Raw genomic sequence first — 16,446 nt, 5'->3', positions numbered from 1 at the left:
ACCTGTTTGAAGATTCTAAACCCAATCCCGTCAAGTTCACTAGCTCTAAAAATAATCACAGCTCAAGAAAATCTGCCTTCTTTTGTTTCAAGCCTTTGCATTATGAGATGTGAGATGAGCTCATTCTGCCACGGGACCTCTCTCCTCCATCCTCAGAGTTTGCATCCCTCTTGTGTTTGGACAACACTCTCAGGCACAGGGTGGGATTTGGGGCTGTCTTGTGCAGGCCAGGGGTTGGACTTTGATGAGCCTTGTGGGTCCCTTCCGAGCCAGGATCTTCTGTGATTCTATGATTTACCACAGAGTTGATTCTTAGTTCTGTTTTTACAATCCCTTCTGGTGCTCTTTGTTGTCACCATGCAGGGACTCACAGTACACCCTGAACTATCTTGTAAAATTCACCCAAACAAACATGGGAAAGCTTAGATTTTAGTAGACCTTCTTTTACTCTTCCTCATGGCTGGCTCTAGGAGAGTATTTCAAACCCATCAAGAAATTAATTCAGTACCCATCAAGAAATTAAGTACCTGAAGGAAGCCTACAGGAGCCTACAGGAAAGATGGAGAGAGACAAAGGCTCGGAGTGACGGGACAAGGGGGAATGGCTTCAGACTGACAGAGAATAGGGTTAGACTGGATATTGAGAACAAATGGTGTAGATGAGGAATGTAGGATAGGAAGCAAGGCAGGTGTCTGCTATCATGCTGTCTCATTCATTTGTTTTGAACCAGCAGTAAATGAAATATGTAAATATTTGACTTTTCTAATTGAAGCTTTTAATCAGATTTTGTTCTTGTTTAAATATTTACACATGATGAAACTTCATCTCAACACTTCATGATAAAAATTTGGGGTAATGCACTGATACTTGGTTTCAGACAGCTTGAAGAAGAAAAAATGTGGCATCATTTTTGGATGGCTTTGACATAAGTTGGGTTTGAGTAACTTTAAAGACTTTTTAAAATTCTTTAAAGGATTGTATATTCTAGGTCAGATTGGCCTTTGAAAGATCCTCAGCAGAAACCGATAATAATTGACTATACAGTATTTTCTTTTATGTTTTCAGACTTTATATTTACAAATATAAACATATTGTTATGTCCGTTTGCTGCTAACTAAATGAAACAGAGATTATCTCCTTTAATGTGATTTTGTTTGCTTATTTCTGTGTTCTGCAGTGAATGTGACCCTCTGTGTATACAGTACATGAAGCAAGTACTGTTTAGCATGCAGAACCACAAGCACTGTGGAAAACTTTGCCCTTCTTTCTTAGAGGAGAAGAATTAATTTGTGTATCCTAAGGAATAAGGATTTTTTCTAAATTGCATCTCCTGGCCCAGCACGCCAGCCTTTCCTGTGGCAGATGTACACCATGGGTCCAGACCCCTGCATAATTAATTTTTTACCAGCTGTTTCTTAAACTCGTCTTTTTGCAAAACAAACAAAATCAGAATGCAAAGGTCCATCTGGATTCTTTAAAATTCAACTTCCGATATGCAGTACAGTCCAATCTGCCTCTCTTTGTGGCATTTCATGGGAAATTATGTTCTAAAACACATGAGAAAGCAGCACAGCATCCCCACCTTCTGCCCTGTGACTCTGTCATGTGACAGTCAGGTTTTTGACAAACTGTGGAACTTTTACCTGCTCTGCTGTTGCTTTCACTGCCTGGACTGGGAACTATTGAGTTGTGAGGCCAGAGCCACCTCTTAAAATAGGTGCTATTGGATTTGCATTGGTAACCATTGGACAAGGAACAGCTCTTCCAGCAATGTTTGTGCAAAGCTGTCTTCAAAAGGGCTTAAACTAAACCTGGGGTTGAGAAATGGGATTAGTTTAGACCAGTGGTTGGTATTTGGTAAGAATAAATTTAGCACTTACCAAATCATGGCCAAAGGGAATCAGGGTGCCTAGAACAGTGCTGTATCTGTGGTGCAAAGGATGTGGCTTTGTAGAATACCAAGCTGGATTTAAAAGGAATTTATGCAAGCATGAAAGTAAGACAAACTTTGGAAAGTCTTCTCTGTTATGAAAATGCAATTAATCTGTGGTTGAATAAATATCACTGTTAGAAGGTACTTGAATATCAGATTGATCTAATCTGAAAATAATTGAGAACCACGGTTGAAATCCATCAGGGGTAGGAATGCATATTGTTTGGTGCTGTGCTGGGTTTGCAGGGCAAGCTTTGCCATGCAGACAGACAGCGCCATTTCAGGGCAGGCCATGGCTCAGTCACTGCCATGTCAGGGCTCTCAGCAGGCCCTGGATCAGCTGCCGCCATTTCGGGTCAGACCATGGCTCAGTCACTGCCGTTTGGGCCAGGCCATAGGTCGGCCACCACCGTTTCAGTGGCCCAGAGGCCAACTAAGACTCAAGGGGACAAGGGGATGGAGCAGTGGCCATCCTGGTGGTTTTGAACCAGTCAGCCATTTCTCTGGTCTCCTACAGAGATCTGTGGGGTCTGTGAGAACTCTGAGGTCAGTGAGGGCCATGGGGGCTGTGAAGGCTGTGAGGGATGTGTGGTCTGTGAGGGCTCTGAGGGCTGTGGTGGATGTGGAGTCTGTAGGGACTGTGAGGGCTGTGAGAGATGTAGGGTCTGTGAGAGCTGTGGGGTGTCTCAGGGCTCTGAGGGCTGCGGTGGGTGTGGGGGCTGTGAGGGATATGGGGGCTTTGAGTGATGTGGGAGCTGTGGGGTCTGTGAGAGCTGTGGGGGTTGTGAGAGATGTGAGATCTGTGGGGTCTGTGAGGGATATGGGGTCTCTGAGGGCTCTGAGGGCTGTAGTGGGTTTGGGGTCTGTGCGGGCTGTGGGGTCTGTGAGGGCTGTGGGGTCTCTGGGGTCTGTGAGGGCTGTGGGGTCTGTGGGGTCTGTGAGAGATGTGAGAGCTGTGGGGTCTGTGAGGGCTGTGGGGGCTGTGAGAGCTGTGGGGTCTGTGGGGGCTGTGAGAGATGTGAGAGCTGTGGGGGCTGTGAGGGATATGGGGTCTCTGAGGGCTCTGAGGGCTGTAGTGGGTTTGGGGTCTGTGAGGGCTGTGGGGTCTGTGAGGGCTGTGGGGTCTCTGGGGTCTGTGAGGGCTGTGGGGTCTGTGGGGTCTGTGAGAGATGTGAGAGCTGTGGGGTCTGTGGGGGCTGTGAGAGATGTGAAAGCTGTGGGGTCTGTGAGGGCTGTGGGGTCTGTGAGGGCTGTGGGGTCCGTGAGGGCTGTGGGGTCTGTGGGAGATGTGAGAGCTGTGGGGTCTGTGGGAGCTGTGAGAGATGTGAGAGATGTGGGGTCTGTGGGAGCTGTGAGAGATGTGGGGTCTGTGAGAGCTGTGGGGGCTGTGAGGGCTGTGGTGTCTCTGGGGTCTGTGAGAGATGTGGGGTCTGTGGGAGCTGTGAGAGATGTGAGAGATGTGGGGTCTGTGAGGGCTGTGGGGTGTGTGAGGGCTGTGGGGTCTGTGAGGGCTGTGGGGCAGTGAAGGCTGTGGGGGCTGTTAGAGCAATGGGCACCGTGAAGGCTTTGAGGGCCATGGGGACGGTGAGGTCCGTGAGGGTGGAATGCCCTGTCCCGCTCGGTGGGCTCAGGAGAGGGTGGTGTGATTTAATCTGGGCAGTGCATGGGAGAAACAACAAAATTCTCAGGTGGTTCAATAACAAACTTTGACTTGCAAACTTCAACTTGCAAACTTCAGAACATTAAGGTAGAATAAGATACTTGGCAAAATGTAAAAAACATCCAGACTGAGTAAGGCACTTCAGGAACTTTAACTTACCCAGGCACAACAAAGCATATGAGAAGGCATTGACTGGAATTTTTCAGTCAGGCTTAGAATATATCTTAAGAAGGAGAACAAAGAGATAGAGCTCATCCTGTTTCCACCCCACTTCCCACCTGGTTGTTTTGAGCCTGTTAACCATTCCTCCAGTCTCCTACATAAATTAAATTATTTTTTTCCCAGGTCAAGTCTGCTTTGTCCATGACAGTGCTTGGTGAGTGATATCACCCTGTCTTTAATCCAATCCACAAAGTTTTTTTTCTATTTCTCTCTGTCCTGTCTGGCTGAGGCAGGGAATCATTGTGTGGGTTTGGGGGACACCTGGGACCCAGCAGTGTCAGCCTGCCATAGATATTTAGCTATTTTTTTTGTGAAGTAGTTCTCAAAATAATGGGATGAGATTTGTTGAACTAATCATTCTTTCACCTGAAATACATTAAAACTGTGAGAGAGATTCATACACTTACTGAAGTTCAGAATTGGGTAAGCTTCTGTGAATACGTTTCTAATACTGTTGGTATTTTTTCTTTATGCATTTAGTTCCCTTTACTAAACACCCAAAGACAAGATAAGGAGCCAAATATTATGTTGGACTTGATGATCTTAGAGGTCTATTTCAACCCAAATGATTCCATGATTATATGTGCTCCTTTAGTGGTTTCTCTTAAAGAAAAACCACACATGTACTTTATGGACACTTATTTTCTTTCAGTGACTTAGATGTTCTGCATTTTAAAATAACAATTTTGCATTTCAGCAATAGATCTCTTGCCTCTAATTTTTAAATTTAAGAAAGTATGTATTATATCTATATTGTAACATTACTGCAGTGAATAGTTCCTAGTTTTTCATATTTGGAACTGAATGCCAAAAAAATCTCTGTGCACAAACATGGTGTAGCTCAGGAATTTTCATGCTTGTTGCTCTCAGGAGTGTCTAATCAGGTGATGGTGGCACCTGACTTTACTTTAGTCATGGTATCTCTCAAAAATGCAGAGAAAAGCCAGTAATGGCAATTATCATTCATCTGCTCTCACTGCACAGGTCCCAGAATTCAGACCCTTCTTTGATGGTTAGAAAGGGAAAAACAAAACTGATTATTTTAAACCTCTCTGCAAAAGCTATTGCTCCCTTTGCAGCACTGTTTCAAGTGCAGTGTCAACTACTGTGAGCAGTAACTCTGCAGGGAGTGCAGTGGTTTCCTATGTAAATTTATGCAAAGGGTTTCTGCAATCCTCGCATGTGTTGTGCTCCTCAAACACTCTGCCAGGCACTTCCTGCTACTTGATGTGACAAGGGGAAGAGAGATTCCCCCCGTTTCACACAGCAAGGGAAAAGCCTGCAGAGTGCACGTACACAAACTAGAGACCCGTGATCATTTTTGAAAGTCAGTGGAATTGGAAACTCTGCTGCAGCAAAGGACTGCCATTCCCATGGATTACTTTTAGTGGAGCTCCTCCTTTGGAGGACACAAGGGGTGTTCTGAGGCACCATATGATGCCTTATGAAGGCTGAATTAGAACAGAGACTAGACAGAGTTAAAGAATAAACTAGGGATTTATTAAAAGGCCTCAATGGATCCACCTTGGGCAGCACAAGAGCCCAGCCAGGGCTACACCCAAGATGGACCCAAAATGGTCACAAAATGGTCACAGGGTTTCTCACTTTTATAAGTTCTGGTTCATTTGCATATTGGAGTTAATTGTCCAATTATAGCTTTAGGTTATGAAGTCCCATCCTGCTTGTTTTTCTCTTCAATTCACCATTGTTTGTGCTCTTGGGCCTGAGATTTGGATCATTTGTCCTTGGTCCCCAGCTAGAGAAGGAATTGTTTTGTCTCCCTGCTCTGTGAAGAGAGCTCAGCATCCCCTCACATGAAGTACACACTAATGCAGCACAGAATCTGAAAAATATAAAAGCTAAAACTGAGGCATCACACATACTCTGAAAGCAACAATGGCTACCTTCTTGAGTCAACTTCTACTAGTTCTACTCAGTGCAAAATCAGGAGTTGTTCACTGACAACTGCTAAGAAAGATGGAGGATTCTTCTGTAGGACCAACAGTGAAGCTTTGAGATTATTGTTTCTGTATCAATATCTTGGATTCTCCTCACCCCCACAAGAGCTGGTGTCCCACCAGTTCCTGCTATTCAAAGGTGTAAAAAAAGTCACTGGAAGTGAGGGCCAGACCCCAGTTTCATGAGCTCCGAGTTTTCAGTGGCTTTGAAATATAACTGGTCCTCTGCAACTTTGATCACAATGCAGAACTCAAAACTATCAAAAGACAAAGGTAGGAAAAAAGCAGATGGGAAAACACTGGCACTGCCTGTTAATGACCCTTGATCACCGCTTTCCCCCACTCTGGATGAACATAATTGTTAAAAATGGACCACCTCACTTTAAAAGTGTAATCAGTATAGCTCTGTACTTTTGCCAGGCTAAGTCATTCCATGGCTTCTAAAAAGATGCTATTTTCATTTGAAACTGTGCTGTTTTAAGCATGATAGTTCAAAAATGGGTGGTGATTGATTAGTCATTAGTCTAATAATGGACTGCATCTGCATTTTTTCCTCCATCTTTATCATATTTTACATAATTCATTTGAAATAATTGGACATTAAAATCTTTTTCCTTGTAGCCATCATGGCAGATTCACCCACCTCTGCCTGGATTCTCTTGGGAGCCCTCTGCCCATGCTCACTGCTGCTCCACAGTGGGATGGGGTGGCACAGGGACAGGACTCTGGATGCCTTGCCTGTGTGTCTCATTATTTTTATGGAGAGTATTTAGTTTTTGCATTGCAACAAGGCCTGAGGTAATAACTCTCCTCAGGTTCCTGATGTGCTTCATGCTGTAAATGTGGGAGGTAATGACTCCTTCTTTTAAAAACATTCACTTGAAGGTGTATGAAATGGGGGTACAGTTAAGTGATTTAGGACGTGTCCCACGGGGAGCCTTAGAAATGCAGATTATTGGAGCCTCTCTTTTTGAGGCAGCTCTTCCTCATGTGGCCATTTTGCCTTCTGGCATTTAATGATGAGGAGCTCCCACCAGCTTTGTGCACACAGAGCAAACTCCTTTTGCTGGCTTCAGAGACTGGGAACAAGACTGGCAGGACCAGTAAGAAACTCATTAGCCCTTTCTCATGCCTGAGCTCAACCAGATTCCCAGGAGTAATGGAAAGGGGCAGTCATTATCAAGCTTCTCTATGGCTGGGAAGGGGCCTTCCATGGATCTGTTGCCACTGGGGTTGATGAAAATGTCAAAGTCATTGCAGGAGTCCCTTAAAACACACCTCATCCAGCTGCATCTGTCCTGAAAACAAAGGATTGCAAAGCAGTGAACTTGTCATAGTGAAAAGGAGTTGCTGTTCAGTCACTGTTTTGCCTTTTTAAAAATACGTGCAAAAGGTGATGAAACAACTACTGACCTGCCTTCAACTGTAAAGAGGATGCTCCTGGGAGGAGTCCACTGCAGTCTAAGTTAGATAAAGCAGCTTGATGTGGTTCGTGTATTATTGATCTTTCAGCAATAAATCCAGAGGTGTGTTTATAAGCAAGAGACATAATTATGCAGATTTTTATCCTTCTCATGGGTGTGAAACAGCAGTTTTCAGGGAATATTTACCTAAAGTGTACCTGGTGATTAGTCCCATTGCTAATCACTAATATTCAGAAGGAAAAATGCATTTTTTAAGAAAAGAGAAGAAGGAAATAGATTTTTTAAAACTTCATGGAAACTAAATAAATCTTTTCATTCCTAATGTAACAATTATTTGGTTTGTTGCAAGTGTCAGTTGAGATTGGGATTGTGATGTATATGGAGCTGAGCACGTCCATTTTAATGAGAGGTATTCTGGGATATAAAGATGTTCATTAAGTTGGCAGGAAGGTAAAGAGTGGAGGATGTAACTGTGAAGGCAATTAAAGGACTTGCAAAGTCCTTTAAGTAGAGCCTGGAACAGAGCCAGTCTTTGAATGCAAACTAATTGAATCCTTGTATAAATTCTTTAATTACTCCAGCATACACACACGAAACAGTACCAGCTTGATTCTATAGACTAGGCAGCAAGTCTGGCCAGTTTTATAGAATCATTCTACATGCTCTCTGATTAAAGGAGCTAATGGAACTGGGCTGAGCAGCAGCAAATGTAGTGTAAATGGAAATCAGAACAAGGGGAATCTGCTCCTGCACCTCTCCTCCTTGGAGCTCATTGTCTCCTCCTTTTACAGGAAATCAGTCAAGCCCTGATGTTCCACCATGCTGTTCAGTGAAATACGGCATCCAAAATACATCATAAAAAAGACTTTAGTGTGGCAAGAAACAACAAGAAGAAAACCATGAGCAAGGCAGGGGGTTCTTCCATGAATGACTAAAATAATAACTGTAGCAGGGATGAAAAGGCCAAAAGCTCACAGGAGAATTTAAAGTGATTCTGCCTTAAAAGCTTCTGAAAATGGCCCATGGCCAGATGGAAATGAGTTCATTTAATATATGACTTATGCTTTTCTTTTTCTTTGAATGGTGTGTAGCTCCAAATAATTTTTCAGCTTGGTTACAGTCCTGGTTTATTCTTCATATTGAAAAGCTGTTATCCCCCATCTCCAGCTCACTTGATTTGGATAAGGTGTGGAATAGAGCAAAGAAGTGGTGAAGTGTAATAGCCAGCTCACTAATAAAATCATTATGTGATGTTCTCAGTGTAGCAGCTGCCTCGGGATCAGTGGTAATTAATGCATTTAGTAATAAGTCTGTGGGCAGAGTGTGTCAAGGCTGATCAAATACCTGTTTGTGTATGTTGATACATTGCCACCAGAAGTCTGTTTTCTTACTTGTGTTTCCTGATGAGGCATGCTGTCTAATCACAGAAATCAGGCCAAATACACTGCTGGCTGTTACATTTTACACACACTTTGTTTATACCAGGCCTCTGGGAGGAAATTGTTAAAATGTCTGCAGACTTGTGACAGCAAGAAGTAGTTGATCTTTGCCACTTGAGACAGTGTGTGAACCCTTTGGAGCAGGACCATCTTGTCTAGGTCACCCAGCACACAGCACAATGGGATGGTGCTCCCAGCTGGTTTCCCAGTGCTGGTTTCTCCAGCACTGCTGCTATTCAAAGATCAGGGGGTTCATCCTTTCTGGTGTGGCCACAGATGCCAGAATCATGGAATGGTCTGAGTTGGAAGGGACCCCTGAGGATCACTGAGTCCAACTCTTCAGTGAGTAGTCCATGCAGGGACTGAACCCACAGCCTTGGTCCTATTAACACCAGGCCCTGACCAACGGAGCCCAGCATGAGTGAGGGTGGTGCAGTGCATCCGGCACCTATAAACAGTTGGACTGTGTAAGTTCCTGCCAGAGAGGAGGTTTGTTTACCTAAGGGGTCTGTAGTAGCAATGGGGGAAAGTAAACATGGCAGAGAATGGGATGGCAACATTGTGAGAAAGGGGGGAATGGGTCTTCTCTTGTGCTGTGCCAACTACTGTAGCAAAATTAATGAATAGAAGGGAAAACCTCTAATACAAGAAAATTAGAGTCTTTTCCTCATAATTATACCACTAGTAACGATGTCCACATCAGAGCCAGTGGAAAGGTCAAAGTCAGCTCTCCATTCTCAGTCACTTTGCAGCAGGGACTGTCTCTGATCAATGTTTGCATAATATCTGTTCCAGGGATGCATTCTCAGTGCTGTTATGCTCTATCAGCTGGGCTGTGCTGTTACTTACAAGAGAAATGTCATATTGAAAATCCATGGGTTCAACTGTAGGTGGCACAAGGAGCAGTCACAGAGCACCCACTGGAGTGTCTCCTGTAACTGCCCTGAGTGGATTATGTGCAGTCTCACCCAGGTGGGCTGTCCATTGATCTGGGTCAGAACTGCTGAGCTACCAAAGCTGTAATTAAGCAGCATTTATTGAACTCATTTATTGGGCACATACAAAACAAGTGTGAAGACACACATGTTCTAAACTAAACCAAAACTACCACTCACACCGCCCCCCCCCCCCCCCCCAAAAAAAAGTAATTTTTTGTTAAAATGTCTCTCTGGATAGAAAAAAATACAGAGTAAAATGCAGTCTATGTCAGAGTCATATGAAAGGATATGAAATAATGGGTGTAAAGGATACTGGTGATTTCCAAAGTGGACTATTGATAGAGATGGATATAATCTTTGCAGAAGAAGGTGGAAAAGAGAGGCTGATGAAGTGTGAAGAGCTGGTCCAGAAGCCAAGAATTTATGCTGGAGAATGGAGGGATCTTTGTACACACATAGTAATTTCCTCTTCCCTTTACTGGAGTGATGGGTGATGATCTAAGGGAAGGAGACATCCCACTCTGTAGTTACTCCTGTGTGCCAGCTCCATCAACACCTCTGATCAGCTGAGATGGGCATCTCTAGCCCCTCTGAATGTGAGATCATTCCAAAATTGGTGATCAGTTTGGCAGGAGTTGCTTTATAAACATCAGCAATGGGTGCATGCATAATTAATCCAGGCTCAATGCTATCTGGAAAGGGTGAGAAGGAGAGAAGAAAGAGCTAATTATTTATAGTCCAAGAAAAGAGTGTCCAAGTGGGATGTGGATGAGAGTAATTGAAATGCTTCAGGGACAGGCAAGAAGTGAGTTTTGCTGCAAAACCCCACTTTTATTTAACCTGAAGGACACAGGTTGCACATGAACAAGTACTTTTACACTCCTGTTGTACTCATGGGCTGCTTTGGATCAGCAGCATGAGGTGGATGGGGGAATTGCTGCTAATGTGGAATTTAGCACTTGTAACATAACAAATGTATGAAAACACTGCTTGTAAGAGGAAGGACTGGATTTGATGACTCTTCAAGTCTCAAATCCATGACGATGGGGGAGATTTTTCCCCACATTAAAAATTTTCTTTCCTGAGATCCAGTTCAAGCCATAAAACAGTTTGGAGTGTAGTTGTATTTTGGAGTTTTTTTGTTGTTTGTTTCCCGACCAGCCTGCTTGCCCTCATCCTTTGTACAGGCTGAACTTGCTGGAAGGATCCAGATGAAATGAAGGGGAATTCAGTGGCTATAGCTGGTGAGACAGTTCAAAGAGCCATGATGCTCATGGCACTGTGTTGGGTGAGGTACAGTTGTGGTTACTGACATTTTTTTTTGCAAAACAGTGGGTGCTGAGAGCCTGGCTGCTGAATTCTCCAAGCAGTGATTACTTTGTTTCTTGGTGTTAAGTCTGTATTAGTCCCTGTAATAAGCCAGAATGGAGTTTTGACATTTAAATCTCCTCCAAATGAACCTAAAGATTTCATTATACTTACACCAGGGTAGTGTTTTGCAAGCCATTAGTTTCTAGTTGAGAAGCTGATGGATATTTTAGGATGTTAAATCCTCTATTTGCTACAAAACACCACACATTTTATTGCATGTACTATTTATGTGGAAGATGTAAAAAATAGGGTTTTTTTTAAATCATGGATGCAGTATCTGATCCGTGTTTCAGCTGATTTTTAGTCCCATACCATTGTGATTCCCCTTCCAAACAATATTCTTTAATGTACTCTTGCACTTGCATAAATTGTAAAAGACATTTATAACTACGAGTACACACCAGCTGAGCTGCCTTAGGGATTTGAATCTTTATTTAGGAGGTTCAAATGAAAAGTTGATGTTTCTATTGGTAGCTGGGCAGTTCTTTCTGTTCTAGTGGGAAGAATTAGCTAAACAAAGTTATGTTTGGGTATCCTTTACCCTGCCTTTGATTTTTGCATTTATTTATATGCTACATAATCCAAAAACTCTTTTTAGGGCAGGGTTTTTTGTTTTTTGTTTTTTTTTGGTGGGGGGGAGGTTGGGTTGTTTTGTTTTTTTTGGGGGGTAGGGTGTTTTTTGTTTGTTTGGGGTTTTTTGGGGGTTTTTTTGTTTGTTTGTGGGGGTCTTGTTTGTTTCTTTGTTTTGGTTTTAGTTAATATTGAACAGAGACATGGCAGACATGGTCCTCCTCTCTTTCTTTGCATAGTCCCTGCATGCTTCTGGTGATTTATTAAAGAAATATGGGTATTGATCTAGCACCAATATCCAACTGTGACGGACAAAAACTCTCAAACAGTTTAAAGTTAGAAAGTGTATGTTCATTGCGGCGCCGGGCAGCGTGCGGGATAGCTCCCAAATACACACTGCACCTTTCCAATGATTACAGAGTCCTTTTATCCACACCAGAATTGAATACCCAAAATACAAATACATATTCATCATTTTGGTACATCCCATTCCTCGCTTCCTATGCTAATCATTCCCAAAGCTATTAAGCATGCGTAGTTTGTTCCTTGAAATGGGTGGGTGGTCCCTTTCATGGGGAGGGGTCCCAAAATGAGGAAGTAAATGAAGTCTTCCTCATTCTGACCTTTCTACCTTTTCAATGCTAATATGACAAATGAACCTTGGTAGAACTCCCATTCCCTGTCTTCAATTGGTTTCAGAACAGAGGAGGCCCACAATTGTCTTATGTTCCTAAAAGCTGTTTGTCAGTTTCTATATTCTTCATTATAAACCCAGCTAACTAAACATTGTGTTGACAAGCAATCAATTATTAGTTAACTACTAACTCTTAACTTCATCAAGGCCTACTTACAGAATCCCTTTATTTTAATTAACTCTAGTAAGGCTTATCTCTAACTAAAATCTTAGCTCCTCTAAAATCTCTAAATCTCTTAAAGTTTATGTTTCACTGGCTCATTGAAAGGAGGGAGTTTCTCACAGAATCACAGAATATTCTGAGCTGGAAGGGAACCAGAAGGATCATCCAATGCACCCTGAAGTGAATGGGGAGTTGTCCCTTAGCGTGTCTGTGGAATACACAGAAGGGAAGGAGTGTCTGTTCTGCACTCATCTTACTCTTTACATGGAAAACGTGAAAATCAGGGCTAAAAGGCCAATCCTGTGGCTGTGTAGGAAGAAAAGAACCACAAGGCCTGTTCTTAGGGGACACTGGTGTCAGAATTCAAGATGACCTTTTTTCTCCTTTGTACCTCCAGTTTCTCCTGAACTGGTCTCTTTAGAAGTCATGGTGTCTTGTTGCTATTCAAGCCAACAGAGCTGATAAGAGGCTGTGATAACCTCACAGCCTCTCATATATACTAGGTTATTTATTTCTTTTTTTAAATGCAGTTTGCTGTGTCTGGCTGCCCAGCCCTGTGCCAGGGGCTTTGCTGTTGGCAGAAGGACAGAAGCAATGCCTTGACTTTGTTTCCATCTCTGGCAGGGGGATAGCATTGCTTCCTGTGACTCCTCCGGCGTGCTGAAGCTCTGGGACATGCGGAAGCTGCTCCCTATTCTCTCCATCGATGCAGGTCCCCATCCTGCCAACCAGGTCGCCTTTCATCGCTCTGGTAGGGTTCTAAAACAACTTTTCCCCCCTGAAACAAGGTTTGTTTTGCAATCTCTCTAATCTCTCTCTAGTTCTGGAGCCAGAGAACATGTGTGAAGCAGCACAGATGTGTTAATTTTGAAGAAGAAATGCCTGATTGAGGCAATGATCAATACATTTGTTTTCTATTGGCTAAACTGCCAAATTGGACTGCTGTTCCATTCATATAAAATGAAAAATGCACAATAACAAAGAGTACAATTAATTGCAACAGTATTACAGAAAATACAGAACTGAGCAATGGGGGTAAAAAGCTTAGTGAGATGACCTGTGTTCCAGTGGTGTTTATTCTCCATTATTGTTTGTTCTTTTATTTGCTAATTCTGGAGCTGCATTTCATAACAATCTTACAAAGTCCTCTTATAAGTGCCTCAGAACTTCATCGTGCTGACAGGGCTGCTTACTAGGCACAGGAATTGAATTAACCAGTTATTTTTCATCATCAACCATGTATCACCATGTCAGCAATACTGTGAGTGCACGTTGCATTTTCATTTGAAGGGGGGCCATTCTAAAACATTTTTGTTTTAAAACAATCTTCAGTTCCAAAGCACAGACAAGCATTCCTGTTGCAGCACAGAATTAAATCCTAGCTTAGGAAATGGTTTTACTCACAGCTAGTGCAACATGATATAATACAATAATATATAACATGATATATATAGGCACATTGAAAAATAAGTATACATTTGTAACGTGTTCATAAAACATAAAAGCTTTGATAGAATATGAGAGATAATAAGGAATCATTAAAGAAAAATAATAGGATGGTGTTTTGTCATAATGACCCTCATTCTGTGGAATACATATTATCAATATATTGAGTCACTTGGCAGAAAACTTTGACATCAAATTCCATATTATTTGTGTAGAGATTTCATGGATCTTTCTGCTGTATCATTAAATAAGGTATTTGCATTTTCCAAGGGAGAAAAAATGTATTGACAGTGTCCAGTTTTAGGCAGTTTCCCAAAGACAAGTTTAACCACTATTATATTTATGTGTGTAATTTGGAATAAGATCTCATTTTTTTGTTCAGGAGGATTTGAACAAGTTTCACATCTTTGCTTATGGTCTATAATGTTGGGTCATTTGCAGTGGAACCCCACTCCTGAAAAATGCAGTTGCAATATTTCTGCCAGATGGGAACTTTCCATTAGAAGGGTTATCAGCTTCAGGTAATCTAAATGGGCACTTTTTTCCATAATTTGGACAAAATCCAAAATTTTCTCTGCAGGAGTAACCACACAACAGAGATATCAAATTGGGGTGGATGATCACAGAGAGGCAGAATGCAAAAGGATGGAATTCCAGCTGGCTGAAGATAGGCAAATACCTGGCTGAGACATGCTGTACCTGCTGCAAGAGGGATAGAGTAGATAAAATATATCCTGCGTTTAACAGCCTGTTGGGAATGGGACATCTGCCTCAGTCAGGACCTCTGCCTGTGGAGCAGCTTGTGTTGATTTTCCTTATCAAAACATGGCTCAGTTTCCAGCTGTGTCCCTCGGTCTCTCCAGCTGATGTTACACCACCCAGTGTAAAATACTTGACTGCATTAATAGTCAGACACAAATTGTTCAGCTCTTACAGGTGGATTTAATTGCCAGATTAAAGAGCCATGGTTGAGCAGGTTTCTTTTTCTTCTGCTCAATAATTATTTAAATTAAAGCTAATAATGATAGAAGAGGTTTATGAGAAGTTTGGTGGTATCAGCAAACAAGATTGAGGTCGGAGATAGGAAGGTCCCAGCTAATGGAAGAATTTGTTTTGCTTTCCTTTGTGTTGTTTTCAAGTAATTATCTTTGCAAATGTAGTGCAGACAAGCACATCTTACCTTTAGTTTTTAAGTCGTGTTACCTTTGTGGGTATGACATGCACCAGGTGGGAGATGCTTGCCAGAGGAGGAGTTTGTGAGTTACTGGGGTTCTCCCTATGGCATTTTTGGGGATGAGCCTTGATGGTCCAGGCCTAAATGCCTGACCAGCACTGTTAGTTAAACATTTCCTAAAGCCATTTCCTGCTTTATCAGAGCCACACTCAGATCTTAGATAAATTAGTGACAAAAGTAGTGTATAAATCTTTCTTTAGCTGCGCTCTGCCTCAGCTTTTCTTTAGCTCAGCTTAAAGGTGGACTTTTACATACTTGTGAGTAAACAGAAAATAATTACATTGGTTATTACCACTGCACTTCATGGGGATTTTCTGCTTTGTCCTGTGCTTTCTGCAACAAGCTTATGGTCTTTCAGTGAGAGGTGGTGATGGAGCTGCCTGGGACTCAGCCTACTGGTGATAATGCTCTTCAATACTGTGTTTAACATCAGAAATTTTTCTGATGTCATACACAATTAACATGTCCTTTGAATTCTGCATGCTGTGAATGGCTGACCAGAGTTACTGTGCAAGATGGACCACAGAATAACTGATTTTTAAACTAAATTCACTTTTACTTTTTATGTGCAAGTCAACCAGCATCTCCACATGCATATATTCTTGTGTAGCATTCATGCATCCCTGGAGCACCCTCTTGTCACTACCTTTAGTGTTTCCAGTTGCTGTTTAGAAAATGTAAATGAGATTAATCACAACCCAGCGTTGCATATGTAAGAGAAGGTGCAGAAGATTCCAGCTTGTGTGCTATGATGTATTTATTTGTTGTCACAGCACATTAAAACAAACAAACCAAACAAGCCCCACTTCACAGCAACAATCCAAAATCAAGAGCAGTTACAGTAAGGCCGAGGGCAAGCAAATTATATTTGGAAAAATGCACTGCTTTATTTTGAGCTCTGAGCAGGTGTTAACATTCAACCTGCTTCCATCCAGGCTGGGCTGTGTTGCTCTCAGCACAAACAAATAACCTTTCCATGCTTCTGACCATCCCCAAGGGCTATAGGTGTGTGTCTTCTTCTGAGGAAGCGTGGATTAAAAGAATGTAAAAGCTGTAAATGAATGTGAAAGTTGAGAAATGGCAGCATCAAGATTATCTTGTGATACAAGCTGTTTATTTTAGGAGACAATTCTAGGAATGCAGGAGACACATTGACAGTGAACAGATGGTACCACTGTCAGCCATGGTGGGGTCAGGGCAACTACTCAGTGTTGCTCTCTGAAAGCAAGCTTCATTTGCTTAATTACACATCATATGACATCACCCAGCACCATTACCACAAGACAAACATTGGTCCAATGGGTGGAAATTGTTTGCTGTTCCTCTGCAGATGTTCTTGGTGTCAAATAGCAGAGAGGAATTTTCATCTCTATATTACCCACCCTTTTACTGAA

At 42.4% G+C, this 16,446-nt stretch overlaps 1 protein-coding gene across 2 annotated transcripts in view; it reads left to right on the top strand.

Moving 5' to 3' along the window:
* The window catches only part of SPAG16 (sperm associated antigen 16), a 361,537-nt gene that overhangs the window by 245,182 nt on the left and 99,909 nt on the right, over nt 1-16,446 (top strand). For both annotated transcript variants that reach the window (XM_053982332.1, XM_053982331.1), the window contains exon 15: nt 12,997-13,123. In XM_053982332.1, coding sequence (XP_053838307.1) covers nt 12,997-13,123 — 127 coding nt within the window. The remainder of the gene's footprint in view (nt 1-12,996; nt 13,124-16,446) is intronic.

Source organism: Vidua macroura, chromosome 7 (genome assembly GCF_024509145.1).
Source record: "Vidua macroura isolate BioBank_ID:100142 chromosome 7, ASM2450914v1, whole genome shotgun sequence".
Classification (NCBI taxonomy): Eukaryota; Metazoa; Chordata; class Aves; order Passeriformes; family Viduidae; genus Vidua; species Vidua macroura.
Note: the sequence above shows the minus strand (reverse complement) of the source record. Positions and strands in the feature narration are given on the sequence as shown.